General features: G+C 39.3%; 1 protein-coding gene across 1 annotated transcript in view; it reads left to right on the top strand.

Annotated features, from left to right (window-relative positions):
- The window catches only part of LOC117524321 (collagen alpha-3(VI) chain-like), a 58377-nt gene extending 41227 nt beyond the window's left edge, over positions 1-17150 (top strand). The window contains exons 6-11 of the mRNA XM_034186083.1: positions 324-944; positions 1029-1619; positions 1728-2333; positions 4568-4897; positions 9441-9506; positions 16462-17150. Coding sequence (XP_034041974.1) covers positions 324-944; positions 1029-1619; positions 1728-2333; positions 4568-4897; positions 9441-9506; positions 16462-17150 — 2903 coding nt within the window. The remainder of the gene's footprint in view (positions 1-323; positions 945-1028; positions 1620-1727; positions 2334-4567; positions 4898-9440; positions 9507-16461) is intronic.
- The last annotated feature ends 41 nt before the right edge of the window (positions 17151-17191 follow it).

Genomic DNA, 17191 nt, shown 5'->3' with positions numbered 1-17191 from the left:
AGTGAACTGCTGTAATGTCTTCATTAGAACTGAAACAGTGTGGCATTAGAACCAATCATGTTCATACAACTTAAAGATGAAAAAACAAAACTTCTGTGTGCTGTGGAATAACTCATGCCTATGGGTTTGATAGTGACCATGTATAAATTAAACTCTGAAAAAAAAGAAAAGAAAAACAATTTTGCACTATGGCAAAAACTGCATAAAAATCAATCAGTCAAAGAAGGCAAAGGCTTTTTATGTGCTAGGTAGTGGAGAACATGGAAGTATTTGCTTGCAAATTATATAATAATTTTTTTGTTTGTTTTTGTACTTTTCTTCAGTGGAGATTACTACGGTACAGACGCAAAAAGTGCTCAGAGACATTGTCTTCCTTGTGGACGGCTCAGATTACGTTGGCAGCGGTAACCTACCCTATGTGCGGGAGTTCATTACCAACGTGATCAACCAGCTGGATGTGCGTCCCGACAGAGTCCAGATTGGCCTCATGCAGTTTGCCGAGCAGCCAAAAACTGAATTCTATTTGAACAGCTACCGTACCCGACAAGAGGTTTTGGACAGAATCTCCCAACTCTGGCTGACTGGCGGCTCTGTGTTGAATACAGGAGCAGCCATGAACTATGCCCTTTCCCACATGTTCCAGCCATCAACTGGGTCACGCAGGAAACAGGGAGTCCAACAAGTGTTGGTTCTCGTCACAGGTGGTCCATCTGCAGATCCGGTTAAAATCATTGCAGACAAACTGGCTGTAGCAGGTGTTCTGACCTTCACTGTCAGTTCTGGACAGGCAGATGATGCTTTACTGAGAACAGTAGCATTTGTTCCAGAGTTGGCTTATCATGAAAGAAGCTTCTCCAACATACCATATATATCTGATCAAATCTTTCACCCATTGATCACAGTGGTTGGTGACACCGATGTGGGAACACTCCCAGAGGAACCAGGTGAGATTATCATTTGTCTGATTTTGTTGTAAAGAAATAAATGTCTGAATTTTACTTAGTTACTATTTGTTTTTTCTTCCTCAGCAATTACAGGACCTCAAAGGGATGTTGCCTTCCTTATTGATGGCTCAGACAATGTTCGAGCGGATTTCCCATACATCAAGGATTTTATCATTAAAGTAATTCAGCCACTTGATGTTGGAACTGACAAGGTACAAATTTCAGTTGTTCAACACAGTGAAAGGCCGACACCAAGTTTCTACCTGAACTCTTACCAAAAAAAAGATGACGTAATAAGAGCTGTAAATGGAATGACAGTCGCTGGAGGACGAGGTCTAAACACCGGATCTGCCCTGAAATTCATGAAGGACACCATCTTGTCTGAAAGCCATGGCAGTCGAGCTGCACAAAATGTTCCCCAGTTTCTGATCGTGTTAACTGGAGGCAGGTCAAGAGATAATGTGAAGGAACCTGCTGGTGCACTGAAGACAAAGGGTGTAGTCCCATTTGGTGTTGGTGTCAAGGATGCGGACCCAAGGCAGATTGAAGCAATTTCACACAACCCTTCCTTTGCCTTCAAAGTCAGGGAATTCAGTGACCTTGGCACAATTCCACAAAAGCTCAATAGCTACGTGAGCCTTCCTAAAGATCAGCTGCAAGTTATCCTTGACCAAGGTAAGAACCCTTTGTTTTACTGTGTGTTAAAAGACAAACACTTCCTCTGATATCCTTGATTCTATAAGAACCTAAATCTCAATGCTGCTTTTATTTGTTGTGTCTTAGTACATGGTGATGCTGTAAAAAGAGATGTTGTGTTCCTACTGGATGGCTCTGATAATACACAAAGTGGCTTCCCCGAGATACAGCTCTTTGTGAAGAGCATAGTGGAGGGCCTCTCTGTGGGTGAAGGCAAAGACAGAGTTTCTGTGGTTCAATATGCTGATAATCCAGAGGCCAGTTTTTATCTCAGTTCTCACAGGACGAAGGAGGATGTTATGAATGCCATAGACAGTTTAAGGCACAAGGGTGGGAGGCGCCTTAACACCGGGGCAGCTCTCCAGTTTGTGAGGCACAATGTCTTCACTTCCTCCACCGGTAGTCGAAGACTCGAGGGAGTGCCCCAGATTTTGATTCTTCTAAGTACTCAAGAGTCGAGTGATAATGTGAAAAGCCCGGCTATTGCTCTTAAAGATCGTGAAATTGTGACCTTGGTCATTGGAGTTGGAGATGAAACTGTTCCAGAAATGGAAATGATAGCCTTTGAACCTGGTTTCATTTACAAGGTCACAGAGTTGTCCAAGTTGCTGTCAATCCAACCACAGCTTGTTACATTTCTCAATATATTTAAGGGCACTGAGGAATCCATCACAAAAGTCTCAGATTTACTCGGTAAGATTTAAGCATTCAAATAGATGGCTTAAAAGTTGAACATAGATGGTTTGCTTCTAGAATGATAGTGTTGACATTTTTAAATATGCTTTTTGTCGAGACTGTTCATGATATGCTTTTGTGAAATCTTTTGCAAAATGTCTGTTGCATTACATGTATATCCACAATTGCTTTCAATCTCTCCTTTTTGAAAATAATCTATGCTACATTTCTCATGCTTGCTAAGGGACACATCTGTTTTTCTCCCAATAGTGTCTTTTGAATTTATTCTGAACTAACTCACGTTGTTTATTTATTGTTGTTTGAAATCATTCTAACAATGCCAGCAATAGCAAAATTTCTTTTTTGTGACGTAGATAGGGTTATTGTGGCTGTTGTTCAGTTGTTGGCAGTTGCTGAATGTAAGTAATAAGGTAATTAGTACTGTAACTTGCTTACTGTAAAGACTGAGTAATCTACAAAGTAACTAATAGTTACTTTTCGGAGTACTCAATCTTTATTACTTGTTACTTTATTAGTTACATTCAGCAGCTGCTAATGAAGTAACTGTATAATGTAACTAATAAAGTGACTTTTCAAAGTAACTATGGCAACACTGGTGATGAGAACTTGGTTTACTTCAATCTAAGAACTCAGATCCTACGTAAAATTGCTGTCATCTTTGCTGTGAGAAGTCTTCTCCACTAACGAAGAAGGACTCATCCTGTCCTAGTGGTGCCCAGCAATTTGTTTGGGACAGTGTCCTTACTTTGTCATAGTCACTTCCTGCAGGAAGTCTCTTTGATTCTATTTTTAATGATCAAAGCCTAGCCAGTCATTAGGCCCTGCCTAATGATTATGTTTCAGCATTTGCATTTGACTTGAAGCAACTTAGAGTTCTATCTTTTGCTATTGAAATGAAAAATACAAGACAAAATGAGCTTCTGAAAATCATTTTGTCTTTTAAATTTCATTTCAACATACCAGGAATTGGTGAACTCTTGGTTTTGTCCACGTTCAGGTTGTTGCATTTGTCCAGGCAAAAATACAGATTCAGGGTACCATTGTTGTAGGTACCGTAATTTCTGGACTATAAGCCGCTACTTTTTTCACACGCTTTGAACACTGCAGCTTTTACAATGATGCGGCTAATTTCTAGATTTTACAGGCTCTTCATAAGTTGAAATACATCAATTGATGCTGTCAATTGATTTCCTGAAAGCTGCGGTCCTCATGCGGTGTAAATTCACACACAGTGTAAATATATGGTCTTACCCGTTCATTTTAGTGAAGAAAAGTCCCTCTTCAGGACTTTGCGCCCGACTTGCACCGTCAGATCAGTTAGCGGAGCGAAGCCTTCTCCCCCTCCTTCCACACCGGTTCTCTGTCTTGCTGCAACAAGTCAAAAAAGTCACAGCGCCCCATTAACGACTCATTTACCACATACTCCATCTGATCCTGGCTGCACGCGATGAAAGTTGGAAAAAGAAAAAGTTAAAATTACTCAGTTCTCTGTGTGGAGCAGAGACACCCTGTGCGCACGCTGGATGACATGCGCGTCAATATTTACGTGTAATACTTCAGTGGAAAAAAGCATTTACGGTACGTATTTAATTAAAAGTTAAAAAATCTTTCTAATATCTTTCTGTGCAAATATCTCATGTTACAATGTGGAGACCCGTGGCTTATAGACAAGTGCATCTTATGTATGTAAAATTTCCTTTTTCTTTTTAAAATTGGTGGGTGCGGCTAATATTCAGGTGCACTCTATAGTCTGGAAATTATGGTAATTACCTGTTTTAGACTTTTGGTCTTTCAAATTTGAATTGCAGTAAACCTGCATCATATATTGAAAACAGTCAATCAACTTCATTTTCCAGAAACTCTTTGGCCCGACAATAAGAGGGTTCCTGGTTATGGTGTTTCTTGTTTGGCATCGACCTTTTTCATTGTTACAACTTCAATACCACTTCCATGGCAACATACCTACACCAGATGTTCTTATTTTATAGTCTTCCCTGCTTGTGGTTACTCAATAACCACTTCATTGGAATATACTCATTTAACTCTTAATATATGTTGAATTTTCCAAATATTTTTTCAGTTTGGTTTTCTGAAATTTGCAGGCATTTAAGATGCAGTAGTTAGTTCTATACCTTTCTAGTTTTACACTGTATTATGGTTTATGACAGTGGTTGTATGATAATGGATTATGATTATATGGAGCATTCTTAAACTTTTTTCTTCTTTTCCAGTTGAATTAGAGACTGTTCATCGAGATATTGTGTTTCTATTGGATGGATCGGACAATACAAAGAGTGGCTTCTCAGCAATGCAAAGGTTTATCCAGAGTGTGGTAGAAACACTCAGTGTTGGTGAAAACAAAGACCGTGTTTCTGTGGTCCAGTATAGCAATGACGCACAGATGGATTTTAGTTTGAAAACGTACATGGAAAAACAAGAGGTTCTTGATGCTGTCCAACAGTTAACCCATAAAGGGGGCACACCCCTCAACATTGGCGCAGCTCTTGACTATGTGCGGAATTATGCTTTCACTGACTCCTCTGGGAGTCGGCGTGAAGAAGGTGTCCCTCAGATATTGATACTGTTGAGTGGGGGAAGATCTCAAGATGATGTTGCACGTGCTGCTGTTGCTCTAAAACAGAGCAAGGTTATTCCATTCAGTATTGGTTCAAGGAATGCGGACATACTTGATCTTCAAATGGTTGCTCATATCCCTTCGTATGCCTTCTCTGTGTTGCGGTTTGATGACCTTGACAGCATCTATCAACAACTTGTGTCATTTGTAAAAAGGGTGCCTAGGCAGCCAAGCCTGAAATCACACAGTACATTAGGTAAGATGTACATCAATTAATCTGTCTATCGATGGGTGAAAAATGATGTGTTCATGTTGGGCCACCGAGAACTATCATACACAAAGTCTGTGGGACATTCCTATAAGAGTGGATCACTGTCCTTCCAAAAGATATACCCATTTGGTGTTCTGATGATGGACAGTATCATCCAACATGATTTAATATATTTCATCAGTCTTCATTTTGGTTGTCATTGTTCTTGTCAAGGCAACAGCACGCAGTTGAAGACATAAGTTGAAATACTGTTCAAACTAAATTTTCCCGAATTATACATATTCTATTTTATCAAGCAATAGCCAACAATATCAATGGTATTTTAAACACTAATATGGCCAACAACTATTTTCTGTGTAAAGATGCATTGCCATAATGGCATCTTTTGCAATCAGTGAAGCAACACTGCCTCTGTGTGTGTTGTAACATAAACTTTTTCTGGTTTATGCACGCATACTGCATGTGACTCTTACCTTGTGAAACTGCTGCCCAAGAACATGGTTGATCTTCAAGAACGTACTTCGACACCATGCCCTGAAAAGGAATCAACCAAGAAGGAAACCATTAAACCAAAAATTGACATAAAAAAATTGTGATGACGTTTTGAATTGAATTGAATTGAATTCATTAGACACCCATGCAACAAAATTTCACTCAAATACAACAACAAAACTGATAAACAAAACATTTGCAGTCAATCTCAAGACCAAAGGCTGAGCTTTTATAATGCCAAAGCAAAATTTTAATGAAATGTAACACATTTTTAAGGAAATCCAAAAAATTTGCATTGAATGCTTTGGCTGAGTTGTGTAGATATTTTTCCTGTTCATAGATGCAAAAAAAAACCCCACTGGTTCTAAAGGTAGGTCCTTAAATCCAGCCAGTGGTTGCCAAATAACTCCTAATTATGCAAATTAATCATTCAGAAGTTTTTACAAGCAATTCCATCATTTTAGAAACATCTGGAATGTTTCATTCTGTTTTAAGGCATATTTATCAGGCTTTGTAATACGAAATGGCTGGACACCAGTGCTAGGCTCAGCGGAATTGTTCAAAAACTCATAAAACATGCAGGGTTTGGTACATAAAAAGGCAGTCCAGGCTAAGCAACAGTAACAAGTTCATCAGGCAGAGGTGTGGTCCAAACACATGCATGTGGTCATGAAAACACTGAGATGCAAGCAAGATGAGAAAAAACACTAGGAAGAAGGCTGGAAGCAAAGGCACAGAGCACAACGATCTGGTGGGGAACAAGTGGACAAGGTGAGGTTTAAATACAGGAAGGTGATGAGCAGAAGATGAGAAACAAGTGTGAGGGAAAGATCTAGGCCATGGGAGTGGAAAGACAGAGGGACATACCCACCACTGAGCATCAAGTGACAGACAAGAGAAATATATAAACCCCAAGCACAAAAAGACAGACAAGAAAATCACCACACAGAACATGATCAGAAAACACTCTAATGCATAATATACAAAGAACACAACCCAAATCCTGAAAATATTAAGATAAAATCTTAGATCTTGTTTTATGGAGTCACATGTAAATGTAAACTATTGGTCAACTGAAAATCTGACAGTGAAAAAAAAATCTAGAATATTTTTTAAAGAAATATTATTTTTAATAAATTTATGTGGATATAAAATTGTCACAACAACTGACTTAACACATATTGTTTGACAAAATGGAGTATGTGCAGAATTTAATTTGAACATTATATGCTTGTGATATCTATCTATCTATCTACAATGTAAATACATTGTTAAAATTTTCATGATGGATCTGCCTGTCTGTCTTTTTCTATTGAGGGGTGTATCTATTTCCAGTTCTAATGTGCATTATCCTTGTGTCTGTCAAAGCTTCCACAGATAACACAGGATCCATGCAACTGGATGTTGTCTTTTTATTGGACTCATCAGATGAAATGCTGTATGAATTTCAGTCGATGCTTGGCTTTGTTGAGAAAATGGTGCAAAAGCTCAATGTGGATGAGAACAAAGACCATGTTTCAGTGGTGCAATATAGTAAAAAGCCTTCTGTTGATTTTTACCTGAACACTTACAAAACACAACAGAATGCTGCTGACGCCATACGAACTCTGACGCAAAAAGGTGGCAGACCCGTAATACTGGTGCAGCCCTCCAGTATGTGAAGGATAATATTTTTTCTGCCTCCTCAGGCAGTAGGCACCAAGAGGGTGTCTCTCAGGTTTTGGTTCTTTTGACTGGGGGACGGTCCAGTGATGATGTGAGACCTGCTGTGGAAAGCCTGAGTGAAATTGGTGCGATTGTATTTGTTGTGGGATCAAAGGATGCAGATACGCATGAGCTTCGGTCTATTTTAAAGGAAACCAGTCACGCTTTCTTTGCTGCCGATTTAAATGATCTTTCAGGCGTTGATGAACACATATTCTCTGCAGTCAAGATGGCTGAAAACCCTGCTGTCAAGCAGGGATTATCTGGTATGTGTCATAAAATCTTATTTTATTCTTGTTTTATTCTTGTACTAGCTGTACTTGCAACATCAATCATTTTTCCTGCCTGTGTGATTGCAGATTCAAATAAAAGAGACATTGTTTTTTTGCTTGATGGTTCTGATGATTCCAAACGAAGATTTCCTGACATTCAAGACTTTGTACAGAGAATTATGATGGACCTGAATATTGATGCAAACAATGATCATGTGGCTGTGGTGCAGTACAGCAACACACCCAAGATTGAGTTTAACTTGAGGAGTTACTCAAACAAAGACAATGTTCTTGATGCAGTCAGAGGTTTGACTCACCAAGGAGGCTATCCTCAGAATATTGGAGCAGCTCTGCAGTTTGTAAGGGATCACATATTTACTTCTGCTTCAGAAAGTAGACTCCTTGAGGGAGTTGCACAAATACTTATAGTACTGAGTAGTGGAAGATCTGCAGATGACATCAGGATCCCTGTCACAATGCTAAAAGAGACAGGAGTAATTTCAATCCCCATTGGGACAACTGATGCTGATACTCTTGAACTACAAACAATATCTCATGAACCCAGTTACGCCCTTTCTATCAGTGATTATGAAGAACTTTCTGCAGTCCAGCAGAATGTGTTGTCATTGTTAAGAGATACTTCCTACCATGTAGAGAAAGATGCGGTTACCAATGATTTGGGTAAGATATTCATGTTTAAAATCCTTGTACCTTTGGTGACACCCCTTCCATTGGCAGTGTGGTCAGTCCCAGAAACATTAGCCAAAGCCACCGTGAAGCGCAAACTTGATGAAGGTGTTATTTTTTTAATGTTGCTTTCAAGTTCATTTTCAGCTTGAATGTGGGTCAAAATATCTATATAAAATCCACCTGAAATCTTAAACAATTATAATGTTTTTAAAACAATTTTGTGAAGAATTCCACACTACATTTCATCATGAACAACAAGGTAAAACAGTTGCGCCATGATACTGGCATTGTCGCCAATGGGCTTGCTCGTGGGGTGTTTAATCCTTGCTCATGTATAGCTTGTTTGGGTGACTTGTGTTGTGATTTGATGCTGTATAACAGGTTGAATTTATACAGACACTTGCTAAAAGCCAGTTTTAACACACACAAAAAAGCAAGAAAAATTAAAATGCAGCGCGTTGTAATAAGTACATTGTTCAAATTTAATGAAATTCTGAGATGTAATTTACAGAGGTTGTACGAAGTCACAATCAAGCCATTTTTAAATCATGAATCAGCAAGTGCCAAGTCAAGTCTCAAGTCATAATGACCACCAGTTGTTTGCAAGCTGACTTGAGACTTGACTTGGCACTTGCAGATTCATGACTTGACAGTGACTTCGTCCCACCTTTGGTAATTTATATGCAAAGTATTTGCGTAAACCTGCAAAAACTGAATTGGCACATACTATTTAATCTGTAACATTTGTAAAGGTCACATTAAAGCAATAAGATCATATTACACATTATAATACATTGATTGTTCTTAAGTAAGATGAAGTGCTAGTTTGCTGGTAGTGCTAGCTTGCCAAAGTACAAATGACAAGAGAATAAACATAAATATATTAATTCAATAACCTGCAGAAATCATAGCTCAAATCAAATCAAACACTACAACAAAAACTTGAGTTTGAGAATCAGTTATGTAGCGATAAAGAGGTAGTTCCCATTTCTGATAGGGCAGACCACCCTGCCAAGCCCATGAAAGTGAAAAACCTGCACATTTGCAGTAAATCATATTGTCTGTGTTACTACATTCTGTCTATTTGTGTTTCCTTGCAGATTCTAAGAAAATTGATCTGGTATTTCTTATTGATGGATCACATGATTCACGAAATGGTTTTGAAGGTATAAGAGGCTTTGTTGAAAAAACTGTTGAAAGTTTGAACCTAGACAACAACAGAGACCAAGTCGCAGTTGTTCAATTCAGCCGTGATGCCACAGTAAATTTCTATTTGAATTCCTATTCGTCCAAGAATGATGTGCTCAATTCCATTAGAACAATGAGCCACAAATTAGGAAGATCCATCAGCATTGGGAAAGCACTAGAGTTTGTGAGAGACAACGTCTTTTCTGCTTCAGTTGGAGGCAGGCGTGAAGAACTGGTCCCTCAGTATCTGTATCTCTTTAGTGGTGGAAGATCAAGTGATGATGTTAGAGGACCAGCACAGTCACTCAAAGAACTTGGAATAAAGACCTTTGCTATTGGCACAAATAATGCTGACACCTTGGAAATGCAAATCAGCTCTTTCACACCAGCATATTATTTTCCTGTTACAAACTTTAAAAACCTGCAAAGCATACATCAATCTGTGGATGCTATTTTGAGTGGTGCTCAAGAAACACCTGACTTTCCAACCGACATCGGTAAGAACTGGAAATACAATCTGCAATTTCACAATATTGTATGAGTATCAAATAAGATGGCTTTCAAAATCTGAATATATACATAGGTGTACCTAAACATTGTATGATTAGATAATCATTGTTAACTTTTTAAAGTTTCAAACATTTTTTTTCTTTGTTTATGTGCTTTTCAGACACAGACACTTTCCTTGAATTACAGCTTCAGAGCACCGATATTGTTTTTCTTCTTGATGGATCAGATCATATGCTGACAAGTGAAAGACAAATTGTAGATTTTATCAGAAATTTTGTCAAGCAGTTAGAAATTGGGCCAACCAAAGTGCAAGTGGCTTTGATTCAGTACAGCACAGAGCCCACAACCAATTTTCATCTCAACACTTATATGTTAAAAAATGATCTCTTGGATCATTTGAGCAATGTCCACCTTAAAGGAGGGGCCACCGCAAACACCGGTGAAGCCCTTGATTATGTGAAGGACAATGTGTTTACTGCCTCATCTGGGAGCAGAGCACACCAAGGAGTCCGACAGATTCTGATTCTCTTAAGTGGGACCAAATCGGAGGATGATGTTGTTGAACCACTGAAGGCACTGAGATATGCTGGAATTGTGATTTTCACTGTGGGGGTAAAAAATGCAGATAGGTTGGAGATGGAGAACATGGCACCTGGTTCAACATATTTTATCAATGATGTTTCTGACTTCAGCCTCGTGAGACAAGAGTTGCTATCATTGATTGCATCTCACAAAAGTACCAACAGCTCTGCCATAGGTGAGTCAAAACAAGTAGTATTCATATTCATTTCTATATCCTTAATTTTTAGTATCTGGTATTTTGTGACTATTTCTGAATTTGAATCACGTAATTTGAATTTATATTGTTTAAATTTGAAAATTTAATTTAAAAACAAAGGAATCTGCATAGCTCAAAAAGGATTTCAGTGAATCTCTACTCCTCTGCACTTTACAAACTTGACTTGACTTCCCGAACCAGTTCTGTAATAATACATTTGGATTCAAGTTTATTGGAATTCAGTACTAACACAATAAATTCAGTTTTGAATTATATTACTCACTCAGTTTTTTTTTCAATGCAATATGAAATTAAATAATACAAATTCAAATTGAGTCATTCAAATTTGGGTTTAAATGCAGTTATTCAGTTTGAGCAATTTGAGTAATCTAGTTTTGAGTGACACTGTTTTTCTACTCATACATTTTTTTAGGGACAAGTCACGGTATCAAACGAGATATTGTCTTTCTTCTTGATGGATCTAATGATGTAAGGACTCGATTCCATGCAATTCGCGAATTTGTTGCAAAAATTGTGAACAGCTTTGACCTGGACCAAGGGATAGATAAAGTTGCTGTTATACAATACAGCAACAATGCAGAAGCCAGTTTTAATCTCAATACTTATGATACTAAAGATGATGTTCTGAAACACATCACAAACTTACAACCAAAAGGTGGAAGACATCAACATATAGGAACAGCACTACAGTTTGTGAAGGAGAACATATTTGTTTCAAATGCTGGAGGTCGACGTCAAGAGGGTGCCAAGCAAATACTTATCATATTAGCTGGTGGAAGATCGAGAGACTCTCCTCGTGGCCCAGCAAGTAATCTCAAGGCTTCAGGGGTTGTAATATTTGCCATTGGATCAAGAATGTCAAGTTCAGCTGAGATGAAAAGCATTTCTTCTGATCCAAACTATGTATACTCTGTCCCTGATTTTGCAAATCTCATTCATCTTCAACAAAGTTTGGTGGCTCAACTTAATCAAATGAGACAACAAGACGAAACTGCAGAAGGTAAGGTTTTATGAATTACCATTTCAACAATCATGAGGCAAATATCATGTTATAATGGCACAAGTCATCAATGTCAAAATTTTATGTTATTGTTTATGTTACGGTTCAAACCACTAGGAATTAGGTTTGGACCCCAGGATGCAGGTAGAAAGACACAAGAGGTTAGAGAAAAACAAAGGTGTTTAATATCCAGGTCACAGTGTAACATGATGTGACAAAATTCTCACAACTGACATCAATCCAAAAGTAACTGACAGGGTGAGAAAACTACAAATAAAAGCACTGTCAGAAAAACAAACAAACAGTGAGACCACACTTACAAATTATAGACCACCAGAGGTGATGGACAACATGTGTGAAGACATTCAGGGACAGGAAATAATTAACCGGCAAAAGGCTAAGGCAGAGGTGTGGATTATTTACAACCTAAACTGATTACCAACAGGTGCACAAGGACAAACAGAAAAGCTGGAACATGTGGAACACTTAAAGGGAAGCACAGAGACAAAAACATAAACTGACAAACCCAGACGTGTAAAAAGTAAAACCAGATCATGAAATGACACATACAGTAGTGTTCAGAATAATAGTAGTGCTATGTGACTAAAAAGATTAATCCAGGTTTTGAGTATATTTCTTATTGTTACATGGGAAACAAGGTACCAGTAGATTCAGTAGATTCTCACAAATCCAACAAGACCAAGCATTCATGATATGCACACTCTTAAGGCTATGAAATTGGGCTATTAGTAAAAAAAAGTAGAAAAGGGGGTGTTCACAATAATAGTAGCATCTGCTGTTGATGCTACAAACTCAAAACTATTATGTTCAAACTGCATTTTTAGCAATCCTGTGAATCACTAAACTAGTATTTATTTGTATAGCCACAGTTTTTCATGATTTCTTCACATCTGTGAGGCATGGAGTCAACCAACTTGTGGCACCTTTCAGCTGTTATTCCACTCCAAGATTCTTTAGCAACATTCCACAATTCATTCACATTTCTTGGTTATGCTTAAGAAACAGCTTTTTGACATCACCCCACAAGTTCTCAATTGGATTTAGGTCCGGGGATTGGGCAGGCCACTCCAAAACATTCATTTTGTTGGTTTGGAACCAAGATTTTGCTCGTTTACTAGTGTGCTTGGGGTCATTGTCTTGTTGAAACACCCATTTCAAGGGCATGTCCTCTTCAGCATAAGGCACCATGACCTCTTCAAGTATTTTGACATATCCAAACTGATCCATGATACCTGGTATGCGATATATAGGCCCAACACCATAGTAGGAGAAACATGCCCATATCATGAGGCTTGCACCACCATGCTTCACTGTCTTCACTGTGAACTATGGCTTGAATTTAGAGTTTGTTTTGTCTGTTTGTTCCACAAAATTGACAAATTCACTGACTGAATGCCACTCTACTATTATTGTGAACACCCCCTTTTCTACTTTTTTTTTACTAATAGACCAATTTCATAGCCTTAAGAGTGTGAATATCATGAATGCTTGGTCTTGTTGGATTTGTGAGACTCTAGTGAATCTACTGGTACCTTGTTTCCCATGTAACAATAAGAAATATACTCAAAACCTGGATTCATCTTTTTAGTCACATGGCACTACTATTATTCTGAACACTACTGTATAGCAAAAAGTGCATAAACTGCAAAGTCTAAGGGATTGCAGAAGAATAACTAAAACATGGCGCCACAGTGAAACAAGACCTAACACAGCATAACTCATAATGAACGAAGAATGAGGAAACATAAAGGTCCCTTCACACATAGCACGAATGAGGCCGAATGAGCAAAATTTGCAAAGTTTGAGACGCAGTCGGGAAGGACAACAAAGACGTAATCCAGATCAAAGACGTAATCCAGAGGACAGATAAAGCAGATTCTGTTATCAAATCACACAGCGGCCACACCCCCAACACATCCACATTCTTGTCCTCTATCCATATCACTCCCTCTTTCGCTTCTCTTTGTTTTTCATTTTACTGTAGTTTTTCACTCTAGTTTTTGTCTCCGTCTCACTGACCGGTGGGATGGGGTGCTGACCATGGAACGCCGTGTCCTATGGGATTTATATGTCATGGTGGGTGACACTTTTGGGAGCTTACAGCGGGATTGGAGGGTGGGCCCCGCAGGCTGCTGCATTGTTGGTGTTCACCCAGCACTGTGACATGCACCTGGAGGCATTCCAAAGCTAGGTTTTTATTTTTATTTCTGTTGCGGTGGCCTGGCCATACTGTATATGTCATGATACGTGTATGCCAGCTGTCACATCCCAGTCAGCTGTGTTCTGTGGCAGCATGCTGGTCCTGTGACATGCATAGACTCGCTGTGGGCAGGCAGCGTGCCACATGCACCTGCAGGTCGTGCTACAGCTGTGATGATCATAATGTCTCACAAATATAACAGCCTGTCCAGATGTGCGTTCTTCGTTGCACAGCAATTGCTCTGCACTCCCACCGCCATTCGAGCTTTTGCTACCTCTTGCTGTGTAACATGCACTACATTCGAGCTGGCCACACAAATGGGCCCGGCTGTTGTAAGTGCACTGCTACTGCCGTTGGAAGTCTTTGGATTGTACGTCGACTTCAGCTGAGTGTGGGATGAATGAGCATTCGGCTGCCATTCACCCTCATTTGGCCTGTACTCTGAAGGCTGGCTCTGTCAGGATATTCGGCCAGGATTCGACGTGGCCGAACATTTCATACTTCCCCTTGACCGCAGTCCAAATGGTCCAACTTGCATACCAACATGCAGTACGAATGTTGTGACACCAATGAGATGAAGGTACAACTGCATCTCGACCACCGTTCGATTGAGTTTCCAATGCGAGCACAATGCGAATGTGGTGTGCATGTGCTGTGGCCAAACAAATTGACTGCTGCGAGACTGCTATACAAGGCGTTCGAGTGCAGTTTGAATTTGCATGACTGTCATCCGAATCCTCCTTGCTGCACCATTTGGCCTCATTCATGCTATGTGTGAAGGGACCTTAACCAGGGAACGGGGGGCCAAGGCACACAGACACAGCCAAGCTGTCAACCACTGCGTGCAGCTGCCAGGCGTAATCTTGACAACCACACACGCTCAAACCACAGAGAGACACAAGGATACCACACACACACACACACACACACACACACACACACACACACACACACACACACACACACACACACACACACGCAGACCACGGGGGAAATGACACGAACACAAACATGACCAAGGGATGTGTTCCTGCACAGCAAGTGCGGAGTGTACGCCCCATGGGGAATGGACTCATACATTCCACATCCACACGCAGATACCCAGGGGACAACACACACTCCCACATTCATCCATCTTCACTCAGAGGGTGGGACAGAAGACAATATTCACACGAGGACACACACGTTCATCCAAGGACTCACCCACACACAACATTCACCCACATACTCTCACACACACCCACAGAACATGGGGAGAACAGGAATATCCGGAGGACAGGCAGAACCACGCACACTCACACACACCCTCATGACCACAGACCCGGATAACAGATCTACACACACAAGACATGGACGCAGAAAAGACAGGGGATAGGAATCACATAAAAAGAACACAAAACACCTCAACCACAACAAACCCCAAAACTTTTAAAAGAATAACATGAAAATTAAGGGATATAATACAGGTTATCCTTTATATAGCTGTAATGCTTACCCAGCTTTTTAATATCAATATATGAAAGAAATATTAGTTCCTTTGAGAAAATCAAGTGCAAAATGGTCACGGCCAGAAGATAAGCAAACATTAAATTACAGAATTCTCAAAAAACACACAATTTTCATATGTAGCTAATTAAGAAATTTGTTATTTAGACAACATTAGACAAATAATGTTATTTGTAAATATTCAAATCCAACAGATATACATATTTAAATAGTTTTCTTTTTCATTGTAAAAATGTTATTCTTCAAAGAAGAAGGTTGAACCTTGAAACTAAAAATGTCTCAAATTCTGTTGTCTTTAATAAAGAGAGGTCTTGTGTAAAAATATCCAGTAACGCTTTACTTGAAGGTATTGTCATAACAGTGACATGACACAGTCATAACTGTTACATGACAGAGTTATGAATGTGTCATAGACATTATGTCAATGTCATAAATGTTTATAACTGCTGTCATTAAGTGTCTTTCAGTTTTTATAAGGATAAGCTATTTTTTGGTTGTCTTGATTATGACAACATGACATTAATCAAAGTGAGATGACCCAAAGTTGGCTTTGGCCTTTTTTCCCTTCAGTTGCAGTTGACAACTTTTCATCTTGTCAATAAAAAAAATGAATGACACTTTATAACACAGTCATAAATGGTTATGACATTGACACTATGGTTATGACACGTTCATGACTTTGTTATGTAAGAGTTATGACAGTGTCATGTAATTTTTATGATGATACCTTCAAGTAAAGTGTTCCCAAATATCCTTGTGATGAGTCTTCAAGAATACTTTCAAATTGGAAATAACATGATCTATTTGAGGTCTTGTGCAAAAATATCCTCTTCGTGAGTCTTCTAGAGGCATTATTTTACAACAGTATTTATTGGTTGTCTTCGCATCTTTTCTCAGTTCAACCTGACATTGTCAAAAAGGATATTGTATTCCTTCTGGATGGTTCAGATGGCACAAGGAATGGTTTCCCTGCCATGCAAGATCTTGTTGAGAGAGTGGTGGAAAAACTCAGTGTGGGAGAAAACAATGACCGTGTCTCCGTTGTCCAGTATAGCAGAGATACAGAAGTTCATTTCTACTTGAACACCTACAAAACCAGAGAGGATGTTGTTGATTCAGTGAGAGGGCTGCAACACAGAGGAGGCAGCCCCCTCAACACTGGAGCAGCCTTGCAATACGTAGGAGACAATGTGTTTACAAACACTTCTGGAAGTAGGCGGCTGCAAGGGGTTCCACAGTTGTTGATCCTGTTATCTGGTGGAAGGTCATTTGACAATGTTGATACCCCAGCCTCTGCTCTCAAACAGCAGGGCATCTTTGCAGTTGGCATTGGAACAAGGACCTCTGACAGGAGAGAACTGCAGAAAATATCATATGACCCAACGTATGCCCTCTTAGTTTCTGAGTTCAATGACCTCCCCGATGTCCAAGAACAGCTCTTTTCTGTTTTGAGTACAATGCCAGCAAGGGTCACACCCATGCCACCAACTGTTATTGGTAAGGAATTCCTGTTTTATTTCACCTATTCTTCTGATAATGTAGACATTGCCAAATTTAGTCTGTGTCAGGCAGTATCACTTAGATGATAGTCTTGTGACAGGGTGGAGAGTGTAAAGATTAAATGTTG

Source organism: Thalassophryne amazonica, chromosome 14 (genome assembly GCF_902500255.1).
Source record: "Thalassophryne amazonica chromosome 14, fThaAma1.1, whole genome shotgun sequence".
Classification (NCBI taxonomy): domain Eukaryota; kingdom Metazoa; phylum Chordata; class Actinopteri; order Batrachoidiformes; family Batrachoididae; genus Thalassophryne; species Thalassophryne amazonica.
Note: the sequence above shows the minus strand (reverse complement) of the source record. Positions and strands in the feature narration are given on the sequence as shown.